The 23,808-nt window shown below is 44.0% G+C and overlaps 2 protein-coding genes across 4 annotated transcripts in view; both read right to left on the bottom strand.

Annotated features, from left to right (window-relative positions):
- LOC104913726 (myosin-7-like) overlaps positions 1–23,808 on the bottom strand; it is a 448,286-nt gene that overhangs the window by 91,014 nt on the left and 333,464 nt on the right. The gene's annotated exons all lie outside the window — the stretch shown is intronic.
- The window catches only part of LOC104913722 (growth arrest-specific protein 7-like), a 35,451-nt gene continuing 11,664 nt past the window's right edge, over positions 22–23,808 (bottom strand). For 2 of the 3 annotated variants that reach the window (XM_031556292.1, XM_031556291.1), the window contains exons 3-4: positions 3,495–3,566; positions 22–2,448 (exon numbers count right to left, since the gene is read on the bottom strand). In XM_031556292.1, the coding sequence (XP_031412152.1) occupies positions 2,279–2,448; positions 3,495–3,566 (242 nt within the window). In that variant the 3' untranslated portion in view covers positions 22–2,278. The remainder of the gene's footprint in view (positions 2,449–3,494; positions 3,567–23,808) is intronic. The other variant, XR_004161699.1, reaches the window with a different exon arrangement.

Consider the following 23,808-nt stretch of genomic DNA (forward strand, 5'->3'; position numbering starts at 1 on the left):
ACCCCTTTTCAGGACCGCCACCGCGGCCCCGTGCTGTGCCCGGCGGCTGCGGATGACGCGGGGCAGTGTGGAGGGAACGCTTTGAGTCACCCGGGACTCTGCTGCAGCCCCTGAGCAGCGCGTTTACTCTGAGCTGCAGCCCGAGATCGGTGTCCAAAGGCTGCCGCTGTTCTGCCGCTCCGTTTGCGACCGTTCATCGGAGCGGGCAGCGCGGCGCTGCCGTCTAGGAAGTGGTAAACAAGGCCTGGCTCCGCGCCCGGCACGGCACCGCTTTGTGCTCGGCTGTAGCTCTTTCCCCCTTGACCTGTTTCCGAGAGCTGTGGCAGGGCTTTCCCGAGCATTTGCCTGCGTGGTGGCTGCTGCCCAGGTCCTGCAGCATGCCTGGAAATGGCTCTTGCAGGAGAACGCCGTGCTGCTGGGAGCAGCTGCACAGACAGTCATGGCACTGTGACAGATATGGCCCAGGAATGGGGACTGGAGTTGGCCCAACTGAGCCAGAGTCTGGGGTCTGGAGAATGGCTGTAGAAAAATCCCCTTCCTGCAACCTGCACACAGCAGACATTTTCCTCACTAAAGACTCTTCTGCAAAAGCATCCACTGCTCCCAGGAAAAGCTGTCTCCCACATGGGCGCGGACACAAGCTGCTCTCAGGGATAATGGCAGCAGTACCTTGTTACAGATCCAGTGCAGGTTCGAGGCATGAATGAAGACCTGAGTTTGGGAAAACTGGTAATTAAAGAGTAATGGAAAGAAAGTGTGACGGAGGCCATTGAAGTGAATGAAGGAAATCATGAACAGGACTCCTGTAGGCCCTGTGGCTGAGTCAGCTCAGCAGAGCTGAGAAGTGCATGGAAACTGTGTATCTTTAAAGTGAATTTGAGCACAAAGGTGACTTGAGTCTAAAAGATTTACCTGAGTCAGACACAGCACCACAAAAACAGCGAATATTAGAAATAAAGCTCTGGGGAAGTCAGTTATTCTGACTTGCTGGTAGATGAAACAGATACCTTCAGAAAATGGCATTTGTTGCACAAGAATTTAAACTGCTTATTTTAAAGGAAGTCAGAGCCTGCAAGTTGATCTGGGTTGTCTGAAGGAGATGCAGCAGGTGGGTGAACAGAGGTGTCCACCAACAGCTGTGGAGGTTATTAAAATAGTTTTGAATTTCTATTGGTGTTCCACCTCCAGCCTGTGTAAGATGCTCAGAGAGGAAACAGTGCAGGTCAGTTAAGTGAGAGATGTTGGTCATGGACATGGAGCCTGAAATGACAGACTGTGTCATGGGAAATGCCATGAATCCATGGGGAAAGGGACCCAGAAATACAGGCTCAGCTGAAAGAGCACTGCTGGTGCAGTGCACAGCACTGAGGGCCAGTGCCTAGAAGGGGTAAGAGAGATGGTAAAAGCAAAGTGGGCAGTTGGCAGACAACATAAAATTTAGACCAAGAAATAGGGCTTCAGAGGAACACTGGGGCAGTGCAGTTCAGCATGGAAACTATACACAAAACACACATTTTGTAGGGAGTGTTCTAATAGCTGCTTTGCAGAAGAACCTAGCAGCTAGTAAAGAAATGAAACAGAACTGAGGTCCTGTGCCCTTTTTCCCAGCCAGCAGATTGGGAAGCACAACTCACCAGGAGTGCAACCCAGCAACACTGCTCAGCTGTTGCTGTTTTGGCAGGGAATGAAGCATCTCACAGGAGGAGCTAGAAGAGGGCCCTGTGCTGCATTTGCAGATCTGCAGGGAAGACTCTCCTGGAGACAAGAAGTGGTAAAATCAGCAGTACAGAAATATCGAGTGAAAATTTAGTCAAACAGATGAGGGAGACAGTCAACAAGTCAGCATCTTGAACACTAGCCCAAGGTGATGATGGGTGCGGCACGGGCTGTGAAAGGCACAGAGGAGGGCCTGTGAAAGGACACACTGACATGGATGAAGTAATTCAGAAAATAGTTTCCCTCAAATTCTTTGTGAATAATGTCTTCGGGAGGGAAGGCTGCAAGAAAACATGATAAGATAGAGGCATGGGCGGATGTTCTTGTCTAGAGAGGACTGTGCTGGAGACAAGCATGGAGTTCAGGCTGAAATGGCAGGACATTTGTTAATGGTGACTGAAGTGGCCTCAGGGAATTTTCAGAAAGTAGCGATAGGACACAAAAATTCAAAGTATTTTGGTATTTTGTACTGTTTTATCAGTAGAATACAAAGAGTGACTTTTCTAGATGCAATGAATCTGACTGATTTGACAGTTTCTTAAATAAAATGCCTCTTGACATCCTACTCTAGCAGACTCCCAGTCTGCTTAAGCAGACATCCACTTGTCTGGATATCACTGCTTGGACTTTTTTCCCCAAAACTTACCTGGGGGTCCCCACTGGCTTTTCGGAGATTCATGTGAGTGGAATCTAGTTGGTGTACCGGGGTCCCAGAAATGTGATAGCCATTCACTGTAAGGACACGTAAGAAGTGAGCAGGCTTGCCGCAGGTTGCAGATGTATAATTACACATTTTAAAAACAAGTCATGTAATTGAATATCAGTTTGCATACTGTACTGAAACTCAGCCCATGGGCCCATTCTGCCCTCAGCATCCTGCAGGAGGCTTTTATAAGCAGTTATGACTGAATGAGTTGCAAGAGTCAAAAAAAGAGGCTCCAAAATGCCAAACAGTTCCTGCAGCCTGCAGTTTGGTAAAATTATGTGATTGAAGAAGCAGGGTATGTAAAAAGCAGGGTTTTCAGGGAGATGGGATGTTGATGCCAAGAAAGCATGCTTGTAAGATGTTTATGGTTTATATACACAGCTGTATGTTTGGAAAATAATGAGCTCAAATTAGGGATAAATGCAGCTATGTTATAGCCTTTGGTAACAACAAAACACACAGTGTTCAAGCATACTTCCCACTCAGCTCAGTCAATGAAGACCTGCATCAGTTTGACCAAAAATTGGCTGGAGACATTCTTTAGACTTGTTTACAGTCAGCTGCTAATGCAGTTATTCTAATGCAGTTTCTGCTTTACTCTATCTTTGTGCAGCCCCTGCAGCTTTTTAGCTGATTTTGTTATGTGATCCCCCCAGTGGCCAAATGGACAGCCTTGCAGCTACCAAGTGTTAACAGAGTCCTTGTGCACACATGATGTGCAGGGTGCAGCTGCAGGCAGCCCACATTCCCTGCACCTGCTGCTCCCACAGCTGCAGAAAGCAGGAGGGAGAGGCAGATGTGCTCCCCAGAGCTGGCAGCCCCTGTTGGCCTCTGCGCCCCAGGACCACCTTAGACCTGAGCAGGTACATGGGGCAAGCCAAGAGACCCATTGTTTGGAAACAAAGGGTGGTGGGATGGGTTGGAATGAAGACCCCCAAGTACAATTGTTCTGCTGCAGGACTATGTACATGAAATACAAATCCCACCTATCAGAGCATTTTTGTTTGCGTTGCTGGCTGGTAGAGAAGGCGATTCATCCAATGCAGTGCTCAGGAATGGCAATACACAGTACCTGCTGGGCTCTGCTGTGTCACAGGGCTCTTCGGGGTCCCAGGCACACTGCTTGGCCGCTCCCAGGTTGTCTCTGTTGGAGGGAAACAGCAGCATAAGGGTGACAGAGACCAAAAGCATCATGTGCCTGTGGCACACAAATGGCTCTGACCCTCAGTGTTCTCCACTCCAGGGCTGCACCCCATGAGGAGGGTGTCTATGTCCCCTGGTGCTCATCTCCTCCCTCATGCCTTTGCCTTTCCTTCTCAGCCCCACTCCTCAGCAGCTAGCTGAGATCAGTGGCAAGTGGAAGATGCTCACTCACTGTGAGCTGCTGCCACAACCCATGCAGGCAGCACTTCTAAGTAGATTACAGCAAGCCCAGACTGGGCCCTACCTGTGGCCTGTGTAGGCACAGCAGCTAGTCTGACAGAGCACAGTCTGGGGACAGGGACTGCCTTTGTCCCTGCTCTCCATGTGGAACACAGCTGGGACTCAAAGATGACAGTTTAGCGACAGGAACACAGACTACAACACTTTCCCCCTCAAAAAAGGCTACTGTCCCAGCAAATTCCACTTGGGTCCCGTAACAAATGCATGTCACACCACTTTTGATACTCAAAAGACTGCTGCTGCTTTTTCCCTCTTTTCTCCTCTAGTTAGCCATTTTGCTCATTTTCTTAGCAAACACAAAATTGTCTTTAGCCATATGCTAAACAAAGAGGATTTTATTGCAAAATGTCATTAAAGTTGCAAATGGCAGATAGTGGAATGAGAATAGCAGCTTCTCTAAAAGTGTAGCTATAAAGCCCAAGCCAGCATTCCTATCTATAGAACATGTTGGTATCAAACAAAAATAAATACTGTTGGCTGCCAGGCAATATCAACTAAGAAAATAAGCAAGTCAAAGCATCAACCACTTCATTTCAAACTGTGATGCACAAAACCCATTCAGGAGCAATCCAACCTTGCCAAAGCCTGAAATCCTGCATGTCAGTATTCTGGATGGGAACTGGCAAGTGACAACATGTTTGCATTCAGGACATCAGGAAGGGGATACCAGACATGAAAAAGCCAGAGGACTGCTATCTGCTCTTGGTCTCACAAGCTAAGTCACATGAGGTTGTGACTAGGAAACATCACTGAGATGGAGAGATAGCATTGGTGGACAAAGAAAAGGCAACTGATGTCATCTAGCTGGATTTGCACAAGGCCTTCAACACAGTCATAGAATCACAGAATGGTTTGGGTTGGAAGGGACCTTCAAGATCATCTAGTTCCAACTCCTTTGCTATAAGCATTTACTTAAGTGTTGCTTTAGGCTCCTCATTTCAGAAAAAGGGATCCCAAATTCTTCAGTTCAGGAACTGCAGACCCCAGAAGGGCGAAGGTGCTGCACCCCCAAACCTATGGTGCTCACATCCCTGAAGATACACATCTGCTGCTTGCTTTGCCCCTCTCTTCTTATTTTTCTGGCAAATCAAAATATTTTGACTGTTTTTTTCTCTTGCAAGTGGAAAGCCTGGTGGACTGGAAGCTTTGATGAATCACTGAGGAAATATTTAAATTATGCTCAGATTTTTGTGAATTGGGTAGCGATTTAATGAATTCCACTCTTGGCCAATGAGGCAGGATTGGAATGTGTTAAATAAACAGAAGGAAAATCAAGTGATATGAGTTGTCTTTTCTGAGTCAGCTTGGCTTAAAACATGCCTGTATGTGGTTAAATAGGTAAAATCCGATTTATGTTTATTGTATTTTAAAAGTGAACAGTAGAATATGCTTCTCACATTTTTAGTATTTTTTTCTAATATTCTAAAGTAGTTGTTTATTGAATACTATAAATGAGTTGACTTGAAGACAAGTTCTTGGAAGTTTAGGAGCAACTTTGTACAGAGGGATTGTGATGTCCACTCAATGCCAACATGGAATCCACAGGGTAATATGTTTTTATCATAACTGACTTGGACATTAGCAGTAAGAAGTTACTTCAGTTACTTTCATATATATTTTATGCAAGCGTAGCTTTAGCATTTTTGAGACAGAGGAATGGACTTAAACCTAACAAATAAATTTGAAACATAATTAGTTGTTCAGAATTTCCCAGCTGCTTCTAGTAAGTGGTCTCTGGTTTGCCTGCTGGTTGTTGTGGAGCTGGTCTGCCATACAAAAACTCCAGATACATAACCTGAAGGCAGAAATTTTGTACGTACAAGTCCATTGCTCAGCAGTTAGCATAGTTGTGAATGTGATCCAAAGCAGCTAGCAGAATATTTTCAAAATACAGAAGTTGACTGTAGAACAATGCATATTGGGAAAAAAAAAAAAAGTATAAAATAGAACAGTTTTATTGGACAGGAAATTAAAAGAACAAGAAGAATGTTTTAAACCTCTCTTGTTTTCTGAGATGAAAGAATGCTGAGATGCTGAGATGAAAGCTGAGATGAAAGAAAATCCCTTTCTGTGCACACATTAATAGTGATATTGCAGTTGCACAAGAACAAGTAGAATGATCCTAAACCAGTACTGCTTGTACTGCTGTGCTACCACCTTCTGCAAGCCACAGCTATCACATTTGCCAAGATGAAATTGCAACATTATGAATTTCTCGGCAGTTTAGTCATTATTAGAAGTGAACACGTGTAGGGAAAAAATGATGTTTTTCCACAACCACAAAGAGAAAACTTGGTGAGAGAGAGCATCTTGTCTAATACAGCCAAGACATCCGCTTGAACCAGATTATCAAATACAGATTTTGATCCTGGAAAACTAGCTGTAATCCTGTGGTGAACAATGGGCTTTCCTTTTAGGAATATATTCAGTATCAATCAGTATTTTATATCCCATCCAATCTTCCAGACAAGATGACAGCAACAAGCTAAAACCTCTTACTCTATGAATAGAGTGTAATGTAGCACTGGCAGATGAAAACTGACAAGTTCTATTCTCCTTTATCAGTCACATGATAATTATTCTGTTTAGTCAGAGAGTGGAAAAAATAATTACTAGTTTCTTTGTCACTCTCTGGACTGTGAAGGAGCTCTGTGAACAGAAAGAAGTCTTACAGGCCTGAAATGGAGGCATAGGAGATATTTGTAAATTAATTACTAAAAGCAAGGCAGTAGAAAGCCACTTACTCAAAGTGAAATCAGAGAATTACAGAACAGTTGGGTTGGAAGGGACCTTACAGCCTTCCAGCACCAGCTCCTGCCATGGGCTGGCTGCCACTCACTAGCTCAGACTGCCCAGGGCTCCATTCAGCCTGGCCTTGAACACTTCCAGGGATGCGACTCTCACTTCTCTGGGCAGCAGTGCCAGGGCCTCGTTGCTTCTGGGTAAAGAATTTCCTCTTCACATCGAATTCAATCTCCCCTTTAACTTCTAGGTCAAAGCCATTACCCTATGTCCTAACACTACACTCCCTGGAGTCCTTAGCTTGCTTTCTTGTAGGCCAATTCTAAGTAATGAAAGGCCATCATAAGGTCTTCCTAGAGCCCTCTCTTATTTTTTCCCTTTTTAAAAATGGGTGTTATGTTTCCTCTTATCTAGTCAGTGGGAACTTCACTGGACAGCTGATCCCTGAACTGGACCAAATCTGCTCTCCTGAAGCCCAGGGTAGTAAGCTTGCTGTGTGCTCACTTTGCTGCCCTAAGGATCTTAAACTCTACTATTTCATGATCACTGCAGCCAAGGCTGGCCTTGAGCTTCACATTCTGCGTCAACTTCTCCATTTGATGAGAATGAGGTCCAGCAGAGCACCTACTTGCTGGTTCCTCTGTCTCTTCGAGAAGGAAGTTACCATCAGCGCATTCGAAGAATGTCCTGAATTGCTTATGTCCTGCTGTGTTGCCTTTCTGGCAAGGTTTGCTGCCTGTTTGTGGCTCCTTATAGTCCAAAATTTGGTTGGACCTGTGAGTCAAAGGGAGTGTAAACACGCCTGCTCTGAAAACAGGTTTTCTTTAACTGCACAGCACCGCATTCGACAGTCCAAACCTCCAGGCCACCTGGCACTGCCATGCTTCACCTGGCTTTGATTGGAGGCCACCTCACCAAGCAGAAGGAGACAGACTGCTGTCAGTGCTCTTGCATCTTTGCCTTTCTTGCTAAGATGTTCCTCTCATTTGTGATGAGTCAGAAAAGGCTTAAGGATGCTTCACTCCTTGATATTGTGAGAGGGGGAAAACAGCCCTAAGGAAAGGCAGAGGAAACATATAGGGTTGTGCGTGAAAGGAGGGGAAATGATTTGTAATGCCCTAAGACCAGGGTAAAACATTCAACACTTTAGAAGCAGAAGGAATAGGTGAATGAGAGTATAATGAAAATATTTTTCTTCTGTTCTATAGAGAACGTATAGCACAAGGAGATTTCATATAATTTGAATGAGGAGGTCTCACCAGTTCACAGAGACAGTGCACAATTGGATTCTGGCTCTCCCTTTCTGATCTCCCAGTTCATCACAGCAGCTGTTTCTTCTTTGTGCTCTAACATCTTGACCCACTGAGCCCTGCAGTACATGGCTGTGGTAACAACGGCTTAAAGGGCACAGCCTACCACCCTGTGCATGAGATTCTGCATGGCAGCACTGTCCTCTACACGCTGTGTTCCCATTGCTCGCCAAGGTAACACTAGCCCATGGGCCTTCCAAGGCCCTGATCTTCACTTCCATCTTCATACTTAATTTAAAGGGACAGGAAAAGAACGCAGAATGACAGATGCAAATCTCTCTGCACCTGCATGAACTATGAGATTCAATCTTTTAAGTGCTGAAATTAGAGCTTGATGTAGTACATGAATTAGTTCAGCAGGAGCTGCAGTCTCAGATCTCACATCCAACTCAATTGCTACAGGCATTTCAATGCAGAGACTGAGGCTGCAATATAGCTTTTATTCTCAAAATAATGGTTCTCAACATTGCAGTGGAAACAAAATTTCTTGAAATTTTCTGTGTTGATAGGAATGTTGCTACTACCTCAACTGCATGGGAAAAGCTACTGACAAAGTCCTTATTTCATCTTTCAAAGTATCTTTTAAAATGAGCATGGGGACCTGTAACATATCCTCCTTTTGCAAAGACCATGACGCACAAAAGCAAACCTGATATTGCAATACTGTAAGCTTGGTAGTGACTTGCTTAGATTTTCTAGGATTTAGGCCACTTTATCAGGGCAGGTTAGTGTATCAGAGGGAGACTGTCACCGGTAGGTTTTATCAGTAGGAGAGAAGACACACAATAGAAAAGACATAATAACAATGCCTGTCATCTCTTACTTGCTTCCAGAGTGTCTCGAATGCAGTCCATAAGTTTTTGAGCAGGTGTTCCCTATGGCTGGTGAAATACAAAAGAAAAACCTCAACCTACAGACTGAATCCCTCCAAACTCCCTCAAAGAGACGGAAAATTACTAGGTAGAACAAGTACAAGAGTAGGTCATCGTTATGTTCCTTCCATCTCTTATTTGAGGCATAGCAACCAATATTTCAGATGGATTCTGTATACATTTTGTCTAGACACTGGCCAATCCCTATATTCAACAAGTTCTTTCCCCTTCTCACAACAGCACCAGTGAAAAAGCAAATGTGAGATTACAGGTCACAATATTCTCTTGCTTAGTCTCTTCCAATTACCCAGTGAAATGCAGCAGTATTAAAAATGCTATCATGTTCTAATTAAGCTGTGGCTTATTAAAGTGCAACAAGGAGGCTTCCTTTACACCTGGTGCTTCTTAATTTAATCCTTTTTATCCACTTACAATACTTAAAAATTATGTACCTTAGGAAAGAATAGTTGAGCTTGTGGCATCCTAAGGTTACAGTGCTCTCAGCTCTGGCACTGCATAGAAGCTATGAGACATAAATTTAGCAGATGATAAATTTTAGGATGGAGAACCTCAAAACATGCATAAGTCCCTTTGAGTTTCCATGTATATTCTCTGACCAAAGAAGAGTCCTAATGGCAATGGTATTGCATAAAACGTGACTATAACCACTATGACTATGTCTTATTTGTACATGTTGTGCTAGGCACCATTCACACGACAGTGGCCTATGGATAAAGTGCAACTAGGATAAAGAGCATTGCAGCTTCTTGCTGTGGATTCCAAGGGGGTTTAGATGTGTCAGTTCTTCACCACTCAGACTGAGATGCTTTAGCAGGTAGTGGTTTGGTGCACTGGGAAACATCCTTACAAGACAAAGTTAACAGGATCCTTGATGGAGGGAATCCAGCTATTCACCAGCTGTAGGATGCTTAAGGTCATTGAACACTACTTTTGCAATGGAAATGTGATACCTTTATGGCAATGAGTTTTCAGCTAGTGTTCAAGCATTGTCTGGAAAAGTGCAACATGCTATTTCTGATTCTCTTAAGGTTGGTAGGCAGGCTACAGGTTGCAATGGTTGCACAGCTGGATCAGAGGCCAGCCAGGAATTAGGAGCTTCAGTGAAATAAAGGTTAATGCCAAAACAAAATAAGTAGGAATGGGTACCTAAGAAAACAGAAGCAGAAAAGCTGGCTGGTAGAACCAGGAGGATACTAAGGAATATGTACTCTTTCAGGCAAATAGAGAACAGTCTCCTGAGTTTCTGAAGTCCTTGACTTCTCAAGATTCCTCTCAAGGACTGTTTTTGTGATGATGAGAATAAATGGGTCTTAATTATGATGAAGATAATGTGAAAGTAAAATTTGTGCTTTCCAAGAGACAAAAAGCTGTTCAGTAAATGGGAATGTAACACCACAGACAATAAAAGCCTGGAAATAAGGATGCACCATGAAAAGCTGACCTTAGCTGAGAATGCAGGATGGCAGCAAGCCACACAAGCACTTGTGTCATAAGTATATGTCATCTTTAATGTAATGGGTAAGGTAGCTGGAGTGCATTGTTTGACTAATACAAGAGGTACTACAGCTGCAGTACATCAGAGAATTTCTTCAGCATCATCAAATATTTTCCAGCTGAATCTACCACCCACACACAGTAGTAAACCACTCCCAAAACACTGAGCAACCATATGCTTGACCACATAGTAGTTGTGCACTTTGAACACATGCTGCATTCAAACTTTGCACAGCAAAGTAATTCTAGGGTTCTCCACTCAAAAAAACACACCAATGTCACCATGCTATGAAGCCTGGAAATTTTTCCACATGCCTTTACAGATTATGTGCATTCTCCTCTGCTATGCCAGCACAATTCAGTCAGTGCCTTAGAACAATTTCCTATCAAAAAGAGGATTAAGTGAAAGTCAAAGAAGAGGAGATTTCTCTCTTCAATTTTCTTAAAGATGGATGAATATTGTCTATGCATTGAAGATAGTTTTCAGAGGCTGTGTGAAGTACACAGTTCCTTACACCTATTAGAAACCAGATAGCACCTCTATCCTTCCATCTTGACTGTTTAAGTTTAGCTTCTTGGTCCCTTCACTTATCTTCCCCATCGTGTCTCCTTGTGCCTCAATTCATATCTCTTCTCATTTGAAATCACAATGCAGAACTACAATTATTATGAGTAAGAAAATACTGTACTAGGAATTACTGTAGAAATATATGCTTGTTTCAGATGATACCAGTGTAGCCCTGAAAAAGGGGACAGGCTCATCCCTAGAAAACTGCATGCAGGCATCAGCAATCCTATCACTGCCTGAACCAAATCCGATGCACTGTATAGAAATGTGGGCAGAAGAGAACAGTGCTATATTTCTTGCTTTGGGCTCTGAAAATGCAAGCTAGAAGCCAACTCCACAAAATATCAACATGCAAATTCTTTGACTGCCAGATGGGAGATACTCAGGGCAGAAATTATTTCATCTCATGTGCACCAGCCTCCACATCACCCAGAGGTTGTTCAGATGCGCTCATGGTTGAATGTAAACATTAGCACTATTTTGTACTCTGTCCCAGACAAGATTTCTTCCTATTCTCAGTCCTTCTTTCAGCTCATGTACATGAAAGTTTTTGAAAGCTTCACACATTGTGATTTTGCAACTCTGACCAACCTGGAGAAACACGTTTAATGTAATTCCAGCAGAACAACAGAGCTTCTGGCTGACTTGTTGCAATGGTACATGTGTTGGGAAGGGACATCCTTGCTGCAAGGGAGCAGTAAGCAATCTCAGCCAAATTGGTAAAAGGGGCACGGGCTGTAAGGACCAAACAGGGGTACGCAGCAATTCATTTAAACACTTAATAGCTTCTCTTCATTAAGACCACACAGCACAACTCTTCACCTGAGTCACAGACAGAGATAGAGGAGTCTGCATAGAGCACTGGGGTATTCACCAGGCTGGGACTTGAGTTTATCCCAACAGGTCAACATTGGATCAGAACTCTGAGCCCAGGCGAAGTGCAGATGGAAACCACCAGTCTTTGGTGAGGTGATGCCGACACAAAGGTCAGCACAAATTTGATGAGGAAGAAATAAGAAAAGCTCCCGTGTTCCAGTTTTCTTCTAAGTAAAAAAAAAATGAATTGGAGAGATGGCAGGGGAGGGGAGGGAGGTTGGGAAGGAGTCATTTTGGCTCAGAAGTTTAGGAATTAAGCATAAGGGTGTTTTCCATATCCTGTCTTTTTACCACAGGGACAGGATGAGGAAGTCAAAACTCACAAAGGAGGCAATAATTGACCGATAACTATGGGTGAGCTGCAAGATATGTGAAAAGACTTCAGCTGTCATCCAGGCAAGAACACTGTCACCTCGCTGCTCTAGTGCTGGCATAACAGGGCCTAGTCTGGACGTATTGGGCAGCTCGGATCCCTGTATAGGGAACAGGGCATTGACAAAACAATTGGAAAAGGGACACAAGCCTTTACTCTATGAAGGCGACTCCCGTCAGCCAAGAAGGAAAGATGTCCTTTCAATAAAGATCTACTATGTTACCTAGGCAAGTGGAGCACTATGGAAAATGGAGGTGACGTATAATACTGACCTGAACAATCATTAATCTCAAATTCCAGATGACATCACATGCCCACAACATATGTGATGGAAATTTGTAGGTAGTGCACTATCACTGTATGCCAACACACTAGCAGCAGTAACCTGGAAAGATGAAGAAAATCCAATGGTGGATGAACTACCTGGGTTACTTCAACAATATGAAAAAAATATCTTTTTCTCCCTACAGGTTTGTGCCTCAGCTGTGGAGAAACTGTCTGGAGAGATCAACCAATTCAAAGGCAATACGCTTTGCTCCTGACCTGGATGGACCAGTATCTCAGCTATAAGAAGTATGCATTCCTATGCTTGAGAGAGAGAATATAGTGGTTACACACCACATGCCATCCTGTAGTTTTACCTGCGTGACCATGAAGAGGATATGAGAGAGTGGGATGGAAAATCACCAACCCTAGAGGCCATGTGAACTGCAAGGAATAAAACTGAAAAAGGGGATTCTTCCAGGATAATGGCTGCTCCAGTTTCCAGTAGGCGGTCTCCCAGATAAAGAAGATGGTCTGATCCTATTTCTGAAGTAGATAATAAGCCTTCATGAGAAGTGAGTGTTGAATACAATAACCGGCCAGATGGACGAAAGGGACAAGTGGGTTTATTGAACCATGTGGATTTGATGACATAGCACATCAGAACCAGAGGAATATAAGGCTGTAGTGGACACTGGTGACCAGTGTACTCTAATGCCACTAAGCAATAAAGGGGCAGAATCTATCTGTATTTCTGAAGTGAGAGATGGATCAGATCCCAAAAGCTAACTATACTGGAGGCCGAAGTGAGCTTGACTGGAAATAAGTAGCAAAAGCCCACTGCGACTGGATCAGAAGCTCTGTGCATCCTAGGTATAGATTACCTCAGGAGAGGGTACTTTAAGGACCTAAAAGGGTACTGGTGGGCTTTTGGTATAGCTAAGTTGGAGATGGAGGACATTGAGCGACTGTTCATCTTGCCTGGTCTCTCAGAGGACTCTTCTGTTGTGGGATTGCTAAGATTGAAGGAACAGGTGCCGATCACTACCACAACAGTGTGCCAGCAGCAGTACTGCACCAACTTGGGCTCCCTGACTCCCATCCATATGCTGAATCGTCAACTGGAGAAACAAAGAGTAATCAGTAAGACTCACTGCACTAATCCCATGTGGCCAGTGAAAAAGTCAAAAGGAGAGTGGAGGCTGACAGCAGACTACTGTGGCCTGAATGAAGTCACAAAGTCACACCACTTTGGTGCTGCTGTACCAAACATGCTAGAACTCCAATATAAACTACACTCAAAGGCAGCCACAACTGATATCACCAGTGTGATATCAGTTCTTCAGTTCCTCTGGCAGCAGAGTGCAGACTACAGTTTGCTTTCACTTGATGGGGCATCCAGTACAGCTGGAATTGACTGTCCCAGAGTGGAAGCACAACCCAACTATTTCCCATGGACTGATCCACACTTCCCTAGCACAGGGGAACAACTTATATTGTTATATATAACTTATATAACTTATGAACAGTTATAATACACTGACAACGTCATCGTGTAGGGCAGCAGTTTTTCAAAAAGGAAAGAAAATAATCCAAATCCTGAAAGCCAATTTTGCCATAAAACAAAGTAAGGCTGAGGGACCTACACAGGAGATCCAGTACTTAGAAATAAAATGGCAAGATGGATGTCATCAGATCCCCATGGATGTTATCAATAAAATAGCTATAAACTAGCAAAAAGGAAACACAAGTTTTCTTAGGTCTTGTGGGTTTTTGGAGAACGCGTATTCCAGATTACCATTCCTATCAAGTGACCCACAAAAATTTCACATGGGGCCCTCGCTGAGCAACAGCAGCTTTTGAGCAAATTAAACAGGAGATAGTTCATGCAGTAGACCTTCAGCCAGTCTGGGCAGGAGAAGATGTAAAAAACATGCTCTACACCACAGCCAGGCAGAATGGCTCCACCTGGAGTCTCTGGCAGAAATCCTCAGGGGAGACTCAAGGTCAATCCCTAGGGTTTTGGAGTTGAGATACAAAGGAACCAAGGCCTGCTATAATCCAACTGAAAAAGAGATACTGGCATCATATGAAGGGGCCTGAGCTCCTATTGTCACCCTGTCTGTGCTGGGCTGGACATTCAAATGCAGGGTCCCCTCCGTCCATCACTGAACTGATGCTGTGTGCAGTAAGTGGGTTGGTTGCACTGTCATACATCAGGCTTGAACAGGAAAACACCAGACACCCAGGAGTCTTGGAAGTGACTATGGGCTAGCCTGAAGGCAAGGATTTTGGAATATCACCAGAGAAGGTGACATGCACTGAGAATGAAAAGCAATATGCCCTGTTCACTGATGGGTCCTGTCACATCATGGGAAAGTGTCAGAGGTTGAAGGCTGCTGAACAGTCTTACATGATGAGCTGCAGAAACTGCTGAAGGAGAAGGTAAATTGAGCCAATTTGCAGAAGTCATCCAGCTGGCTTTAGATACTGCTGAACAAGAGAACTTAACCAGTGTTCTACCTCTACACTGACTTATGGATGGTCACCAATGCACTATGGGAGTGTTTACAGAAGTGGAAGCAGAACAACTGGCAGTGAAGAGGCAAACCCATCTGGGCTGCTGCACTATGGAAAGACATTGCTGCTTGGGGTAGAGAACATGGTTGTAAAGTTACATCACGTAAGTGTCATCAAGGAAGAGATGCAACATATAGGTGGGCTCGGAATTGAGGGTGGACTTGACCATGGACACTACTGCACAGGTTATGGATGAACATGATACATGTGCTATAATTAGGCTAGCCAAGTCCATAAAACCTCTTTGGTATGGAGAACAATAGAAATATAAATACGGGGAGGCCCGGCAGATGGATTATATTACACTCCCACAAACCCATTATGGCAAGCACCATCTGCTTACAAACAGTGGAAGCAACCACCAGATTGCTGGAAACATAACCCATGCTGCATGCTTCTGCCCAAAACACGATCCTGGGCATCGAAAAGCAAGTCTTGAGGTAACACAGCACCCCAGAAGGAACTGAGTGAGACAGTGGGACTCATTTCCCAAACAACCTCATAGTACCTGGGCCTAAGAGCATGGCATTGAGAGGGTGTATCTCATCACCTATCATGCACTCACCTCTGGGAAAACTGAACAGTACAATGGACTGTTAAAAACAACTGAAAACTACTAAAAACTGAGATCGATGGGTACTGCAACATTCAAGCACCAGGACACACATTCTGCAAAAGCCACTTAGTTAGTCAGCATCTGGGGATCTGCCAATAGAATTGGCCCTGCTCAATCAAACTTCTATAAGCAGATAAAGTTCCTGTGGTAGACATGAAAAACATGCTGGGCAAGACTGACTGGGTTATTCCTGCCACAGGCAAAGGCAAGCCCATCCATGGGCTTTTGCTCAAGGACCTGGATGCACGTGGTGAGTAATGTAGAAGAACAGGGAAACCTGGTGTGAACCTCAAGGGGATCTGATGCTGGGTGAGAACAGCCAATAATAATTATATAATAGTGCAAATCATCACTACTATGGTTGCTATGGTTGCTGCATAATCAACGATATTACAGTAACAATCATCCAAATTAATGAATTCTGACCTTTTACTCCAAAACAGAAATGGCTTCAGCATGCAACAGTCCAGCACCATGCATCATCCATCCTGCATTGAAAGACTGTCCAGAGTCATGAACTAAATGAACTCAACAGACAATTTAGAGGGATGGCCCAAAGACCGTATCTGTAATTAACGGAGATGTATGGGAAAGGGTGAGGCCTGAGTATGACATAAATGATATGGAATAAAGGGTGGATATTGTCCTGGTTTCAGCCGAGACAGGGCAGGTCAGGCCACTCAGTGGGGAAGAGCTGTGGCCATGATGGCACAGGGCAGGGGATGGGGCAGAGCCAGGCCAGGTGGCCTGAACTGGGTACTGGGAGAATCCATACCGTGTAGCACCATGTGGAAGGTCATGAAGCTGTGGGAGAATAATAGTGGCAGCTTCTACTGTATTTTGAAGGCTTGTAAGAATCTTGTTACTTGTCTCTAAAATCTCATTTCCTCCCAGATATGGGAATGTGTATCTTGAGTTCCCATATCTGAATAGCTTGAGCTATAAACAAAAATAAAGCCTGGTGAATCTAAAAAACTACCCTCTGTTTAGTGTGGGGAAGGAGACAAGTGGTGGCTGCTGACTGGTGTAGCAGTGCCAGGAGTGTTTGGAAAGGCAATTTGTCAGACTGGAACTGGTCATCCAACACCTTTTTTCAGGACGAAGGAGCAGAACTGCTGTTCTGCTCACACAGGGAGCAGCCCAGAACTCCACTGCACCAAAACTTGTATAGCTTCTGCTCCTTGTCCTAGTGTCCTGGCTTCAGTTGAGACAGAATAGATTTTCTTCTGTGCAATGCTTTGGCTTTAGGAGAAAAACAGTGCTGATAACATGCTGAAGTTTTAGTTGTTGCTGCATTGCACAGAGCCAATCATGTTTCAGCTTTTTGAACTGTCCTGTCAGTGGGGGGAGGGTTGGGGGGCACAAGGAGCTGGGAGGGAACAGAACCAGGACAACTGACCCAAACTGGGCAACATACGACACTGACATTGCGCGGAAAAGCTATAAAACTGAGTTGGCTAGGGGGCTGCTGCTGCTGCCCACGGACTGACTGGGCAGACTCAACCTCTTAACACGCACACACAGGCCACGCTTTCCCATCTTCCTTGCTGCTTTCTTCTGGGCTTTATATAGCTAGCTTACATTTTTCTTAGAGTGTAGAATCCAAAAAAAAAGATAAAACATTCCAACAGTAGCTTTATACTTTCCATGTAAAGTTAAAGGATTACTCTCACAGACAACACTCCTATTTATACAATGGAAAATACTGGTTGTTTTTGTAACAGCACAAACCTGCTAGCCAGCACTCAGATTCAGATACTCCAAAGCTTCTGCATCTTTGTCTGTAAACTGCTCCATTGCCTGCCTTTGTCACTTAATCAGTTCTGATGAAATCTCCCGTCTTAAGTACATCTTTACTGAGCAGTTTCTTACTCTTTCAGCATCATGATTCTGAATTCTGAGCTTGTTCTGTGCAGTACACAATGTTCTCTCCCAGCTTCATTTAAAGTTAACATTTGAATAAGTACTTTCAATGTCAACATGCCATTCATTACTGGAAATACTGATTAGAACGAAGCCTAGGGAAGTCCCTGCAGGATTTCCTTCAGTGCTAACTTCCCTTGACAAGGGGCCATTGAGAACCACTCTTCTGAATATGATTCTCCCAGCAGTTCTGCAGCATCTTTATAGTAACTTCACAGAGTCTTTCTTCTATTTAGTTTGCTTTTCCACCAGCCAGCTTTCAAATTGCCTTTGCTGTTTTTAAGACTTGACTTCCTGTAACAGAGCTGCCCTGCTGCATGTGGGTGTTTGCCCTGCCTGGAGGCTGCACAGATGTTTAGCCACAATCCTGCCATCTGAGAGGGTGCCTGCCTCATCAGGTTACTTCTTAGTGATGGAAGTGCTAAAACCGCCGTGACCTTGCCAAGAAAGCCTGCTTCTGCCAGTGCTCACCTTCTGTGAGGTGATGCTTCGCCCTGCAGCTCCACAGCATGGTGAGCATGTGATGGAAGCTATGTTGTGCTCTCACCCATCCCAGGGCTCAGCCACAACTTTGAATTAGGTGAATAGACCCAGTCTACGCCGTTCTGAGATATATGTGGCAGGGCAAATAATCGGGCACATATGACAGCTGGAGTGCTGCAAGAGAAGGACATGTCTGTCACTCGGGAGATATCCAAATGCAATAGTTAAATTGATAGACAGTGAACCCAATACCTGGACCTTCCACATATGGTTAGCATATGGCTGAGTTAAGTGACTGTCCTCTACCTCATGCATGAGAGACATACAAGGATGACCACAGGGCATATGCATAATAGCAATAAACACACATAAAAATGAAGCAGAAGCTTTGGGATCTTTATGGGCTTCAGACCTGGTAGAGCACCTTTCAACCAAAAATGCAATGTTACATTTACTTCCTAACCTCAGTACTGAAGTTAAAAAGAAAAAAAACACCACTTCCTAACACTAGCGTTTAGGTGTCTTGTGGCAGGCCAAGTTGGGGTAACTCTCGACTCTGGCAGAAGTGGGATTAGAGACAGCATCCTGTAGGCAGAGGCTGAGCAGCTGCATTTGTGGATGGAAGCAGCTGGACAGGCTCCCCAGGGCATGTATGGAACATGGGCAAGGCAGACCTCAAACAAACTGCAAGCAGGGCCCCAGGCAAGGAGAGCTGAGTATTTCCTGGATGCTCTAACGTGGAGACAGTTCACCCTTCCTTCCACTCACTTTCTGGCCACTTTCCCCCATATCACTACCTGTGAAAGCACACTAGCATCTCCCACTCCTCCCACTGGGCAGTTATTTGCTTTTTCTACTTATTATTAGTTTATCCTCTGAAGCTTCTGCATGAATTAGCAGAATTAAATAACTTCTTCCCTTTGTTTCAGTTTCACTGCCTGGCTCGGCCTCAGTGGGTAGGAGGCACAGTGCAAATAACAGAGAAGTGCCCTGGTAGGAAGAATATTCTAACTTATTTAAAATAAAGAGAAAAATACATATCTCCAATCTTTAGACAATTTTGGTGCCTCAGTGCCTGGAGAAGACACCCTTGACTTGAAAAGATGGTTCCGATCCAGACCCAGAATCTACTATTGAAAAATGGAAGGAAACCCCCAAAGGGCATTTCAGAAGCACTTAGGGAGTGAAACTGCCTTTGGTCGATCACAGACGGTGACCATGGACACCTTCCCAGGACAATTTCATGTGTTTTATTGTTGAACAAGAAGCTTTGTAGAGCCTGGTAACAGGAGATATGAGACATCCGTGAGGACACACATAAACTAAAGTCAGATACTTCACTTTGGGACTGAAAACTGAAGTTCTCTCTGACAGAAGGATTGAAATAGAGCAGACATAAAATTAAATTTTCAGTATAGCCCAGTGTAACAAGGCACCTAGGAACCCTTACCATTCAAGCAGATGTCCCAGCATTCTGCTGCATGTCAGAAGATCTGCACCTTCAGTGCCAGCTTTTCACATACTCCATGCAGCAGAAGGCACTGAGGGGACTAAGCAGAAAGCATCCAGTTGAGGTCCCTCAGATGAAACATCTACTGTGCTTTCCAGTGAACAATGCCTTGCTGTTATCCAGTTGCCCCAAACTCACCTTCGAGTGCAGCCATGTTAATGTGTGATCCTACTGAAACACTTTATTCAGAACATCTTGTTTCAGCAAAGCAGTTACAGATGTTTGCAAAAGACAGAAGTGAAAAAAAAAAAGGAAAATTACAGTTAAATCACTCAGACTAAAAACCTAGAAGGTTCTGTTTCATTCCCTTACCGCTCTGAAACACTATCCTCTTCTGGCATGGTAGTACACAGCTGCTTTCTCCAAGCATAGCTTATACCTTGCTGTATCTAGTAAGGAGAGCCCTCCACAAGAAAGTCTGCATCTAAGCATACACTCATCAGAGCGCTTTGGGAAACTTTTTGGCTCCAGAAGTCTCCTTCTCAGGCTGTATGAAAGGGGTTCAGATAGATTTAATCTTTCACTTTGAATCTCACAGTACTCCTTCCTTGTCCAAGAGACAGTTCGGTCATCTGTTTTCATTAAAATAAGGACTTTCTCACTCCCATGGGCATGCAAATATTCCTTCCTCAGATGGGTGGGAACTACTCTGTTTGACCAACTGTTTAACACTTTGTTGCCTCAAAAAGTTCTCTGCTATTCCATCTAGTGACTTACTGGCATGTTTAACCATGGCATGTACCCTAATACAGAATCTTGCAGTTTGCAATAATCTGTGCATTAACTGGAATCCCCCGTTGCATCCATCCAGATGAGGTTAATATAGACTATGCTTGGCATCTGGCTGAGACCAAACACAGTGGCACTTAGGTGGGTAATCTCTAATATTCTTCTCTTGTAGGCGCACTCAAAAACCACACTCTGCTGGTCTGTATGGATGGATCCCAGAGCTGTTGCTTTTCATGATATATCTATCAAAAAACAGCTTACACTTCATCATTCTTGCTGATGACGGATCTCTGTCCAACAAGAAGAAATTACCAGTACCGTTTGATAAGATGTGCAGTGTACATGCACATTCTAGCAGAAAGAATGCTCATCACTACCTGGGAGACATTACTGCCATCAGCACCCAAAGCAGCATTTCCTGATCCCCCTCAGTCTCTTGCTCCACACCTGGTGGATGAGATAAAGCATCATTTCAGATCATCTTAGCTGGAAAATCACAGGGGAAAGCAATATGCATAAGGTCTATAGTATTTCCTGATGGGGTTAGCAGTGTCCCTTCTCTTTTACCTGAGTCCAGATTCACGTGGGAACAATGGCTGTCACTCCTATAGTGGTTTCATAGTAAGTCAACATACAGTCAGGCAGCCCCTTTGTGAGTCACTATCTGGAAGCTGCTGCACATGTGGTTCAAAGAAAAGAACTGAAAGAATATGTGAAGACTTGACAAGATCTTGAAATAGTTTTTTATCATTCATTGTAATAAAGAGACAACTGGTTCCTGGGAGATACGTGAAATCATTACAATCTCACCAGCCAAGAATTTTGCATCAGCTGTTACTGGTGGGTAATGGTAAGTAAAATACCTTTAACTTTTTGGGAGAAGCTAGAAGCCAACCAGGAGCACAGCTAGTTTCTAGGAACATAGCTACTAGCCTGCACATTACCATGCTTGTGCAACTTAACAGTTATATCTCTTGGGTACTCCAGCACACATTCATCATTTGGCTACAACAGAGACTAATTTTACACTGCATCCACACAAAAGAAAAGATCTCAATAGAAAAGAGATCTAGGTCCTGCTGCTGAAAAAATGGTGCCAAGGTGGCAAATTGGGATGGAGGGACATGAAACTCTGTGACAGAGATGTATGCTGGCACCATGTCCCCATAATAAACACTGCCAGTAGTAGCAGCTGCAGCAGTGACAAGACAAACAAGCAGTTAAGACAAACCAGCAGGTGCTATCAGTGAGATGTCCAGTCTATGAAACTGTCACAGGAAAGGTAGGGACAGTGGTTTTATAGCATATTATCTTTGACATACCCATAGGCTCAAAGCCAAGGAATAATCTCTGAGTGTCAAGGTGCTATCCCAGTGTTAAACAGCAGGCCTCAAATGCCAAATGTGACTTTGAGGTGACTGTATGGCGCAGCAGCATCAACCCTGCATTAAAGTCAAGAAAAAAGCACGTATCCAAGATGAGACTGAACAAGCTGCCTATGTCCTGAACTACCAATGTTTCAGGAACAAGGGTCAAAGCCAATCAGTCAGATGTAATCAAAACACTGTCCTGCCGGGGCTGGATGGGGCTCCATCACCTGCTTCAACTGAAAAGTCTGGAGGTTGCATCGAACTTCTGCTTTGTCTGAGGCCTGAATGACACTACAGGTGTCACACTTCCTTGGCAAACAGTTCACTCTGAGGAAGTGCAGACATCTGCAATGTTAACATGACACCACAGTATATCCCAACTTTAGCAAAAACAAAAAACAAACAACAAAAAAATCAAAATTAAGAAAATGTAATATCCACACAAAAGATTTTCATGCAGTAGCATATTCTGCCTGAGCAGACTGAGAGAAACTGAGCCAGCCAAGAACACCAGGTAAGCTGGAGTTGTCCCTGTACAGTGTCTCTATACGTGCTGCAGGAGAATACTGTTGTCTCACAAAGGGCTACAGACTTCATGGAAGGCATGGGAGGCTCAGAAATGCATGGATCTTGAGTGCAGTATGACAAACAAGAGCAAGCCCGCCCTGCTTCAGTATCACTTGAGTTTAGGACTACTTTAGCGAGGAGCTTTAGACTCTAATTGGTCTTTCTAAAGTCGTTTATATATTTTACCCACTCATCTAAACAGAACTCAAGTGCTCCCTAAAGCAAGAACTGGAATACAGAAATCCCTCTTCTATCCACTCTTCTATTCTCTGCTGCTCTGTAAACCATATTCTTTGCTCTACAGCAACGCCACTGCAACAAGTGAGACAGCAAATAGTGGTGAGAGGACAGGTTGGAACTGATTAGTCTCAAGCCCAGCTGCTCACCAAGCAGTATCACTGCCAACAACAGGCCACAGATCTGTTACTCAGGCCCTGAAAACCTCCAAAGATGGAGATTCTACCACCTCCCCAGGCAGCCTGTACCAGAGCTACCCTGCCTGTTTGGTGAGAACCTCATTTCTGACCTGGTCTTCTGAAGCAGGATGGGGCTACTGTTCCTTGCTGTATAGTCTGTAAAAAGCTGCTTGAGATTATGAAGAAATTGACTCCAGGCCATCTGCTTTTCTGGGATAGGGTTCAATGACAACAGCTTTTATCATATAAAAAAGAGGTATCTACCTCTTGTTTTTTTCTCAGGCCTGTGAGTAAAGGTCCATCACCAAGCTGGCTCAAGACTGTGCTTTGCAAATGGGGACAGAGCACTTAACTCCTAATGATCTCCCCAACCTGCGAAGGATGTTGTCAACGAGCCAGAGCACGCTGTGCTTCATAATGAAGGCAAGTGTTTAAGGGCAGTGTGCTTTCTAAAAACTCCAGTGAGATGTCAGTGCATAAAGCTAAGGTATATAAGGACTTGGCAGACTTCTAGGACAAAGACATCTGCAGCAAAACACATCAGTCCCTGAATTGACGATAGGCTCGCTCACAGCCCATGGCTCTTTCTTGCCCCTACAGTGAGTCAGAAGAAAGCTGATGGCTTTGGCTATATAGTAAACAGAGTGAACTCTTGCTGTCCTAACCTATCATCCTGTCATTATTTCTGTTTCAGACATCTGGTTTTGCAGGTCACAAGTTTTGCAATGATGTTGTAAGCTCATGACCAGAAAAGCAGGTAAGATGGTGTAAGCCAAAGTGATACGAGTTTGACAGGTCTTGAATTGCTGATAAGAATGTGAGTTAAGTCTGTTTCTCTATTAACAAGACAGTGATTTAAAGACAGGAAAATGGACTGAAAGGTCTATCTCTGATATCCCATTACACATGCTTTTCTTCTTCTGATTCCACAGGGAAACTGACTTTGACTTGAGCAACTTTCCAGTTAACTATCTCTGTTTTCCCCTGAAGTTTTAGTGATGCCAGACATTCTATCAAACAACTCTAAGTGTATGTATATATGTAGATACACATATCTCCAGCTGAAGGAAAAAGAAATAAAAGAATGTAGTAGAAATTACATCATTACAATGTTTTATATTCTAATTCATTCATAGCAGGGCTTTTTCTACTTTACAGATATCTTTGAATGATCAGAATTAAGATGAAAGAGGGCTAGAGACTAGATCTAGTTTATATGGCAGAAGGGT

The sequence above is a fragment of the Meleagris gallopavo genome, chromosome 20, assembly GCF_000146605.3.
Source record: "Meleagris gallopavo isolate NT-WF06-2002-E0010 breed Aviagen turkey brand Nicholas breeding stock chromosome 20, Turkey_5.1, whole genome shotgun sequence".
In the NCBI taxonomy this organism is placed as follows: Eukaryota; Metazoa; Chordata; class Aves; order Galliformes; family Phasianidae; genus Meleagris; species Meleagris gallopavo.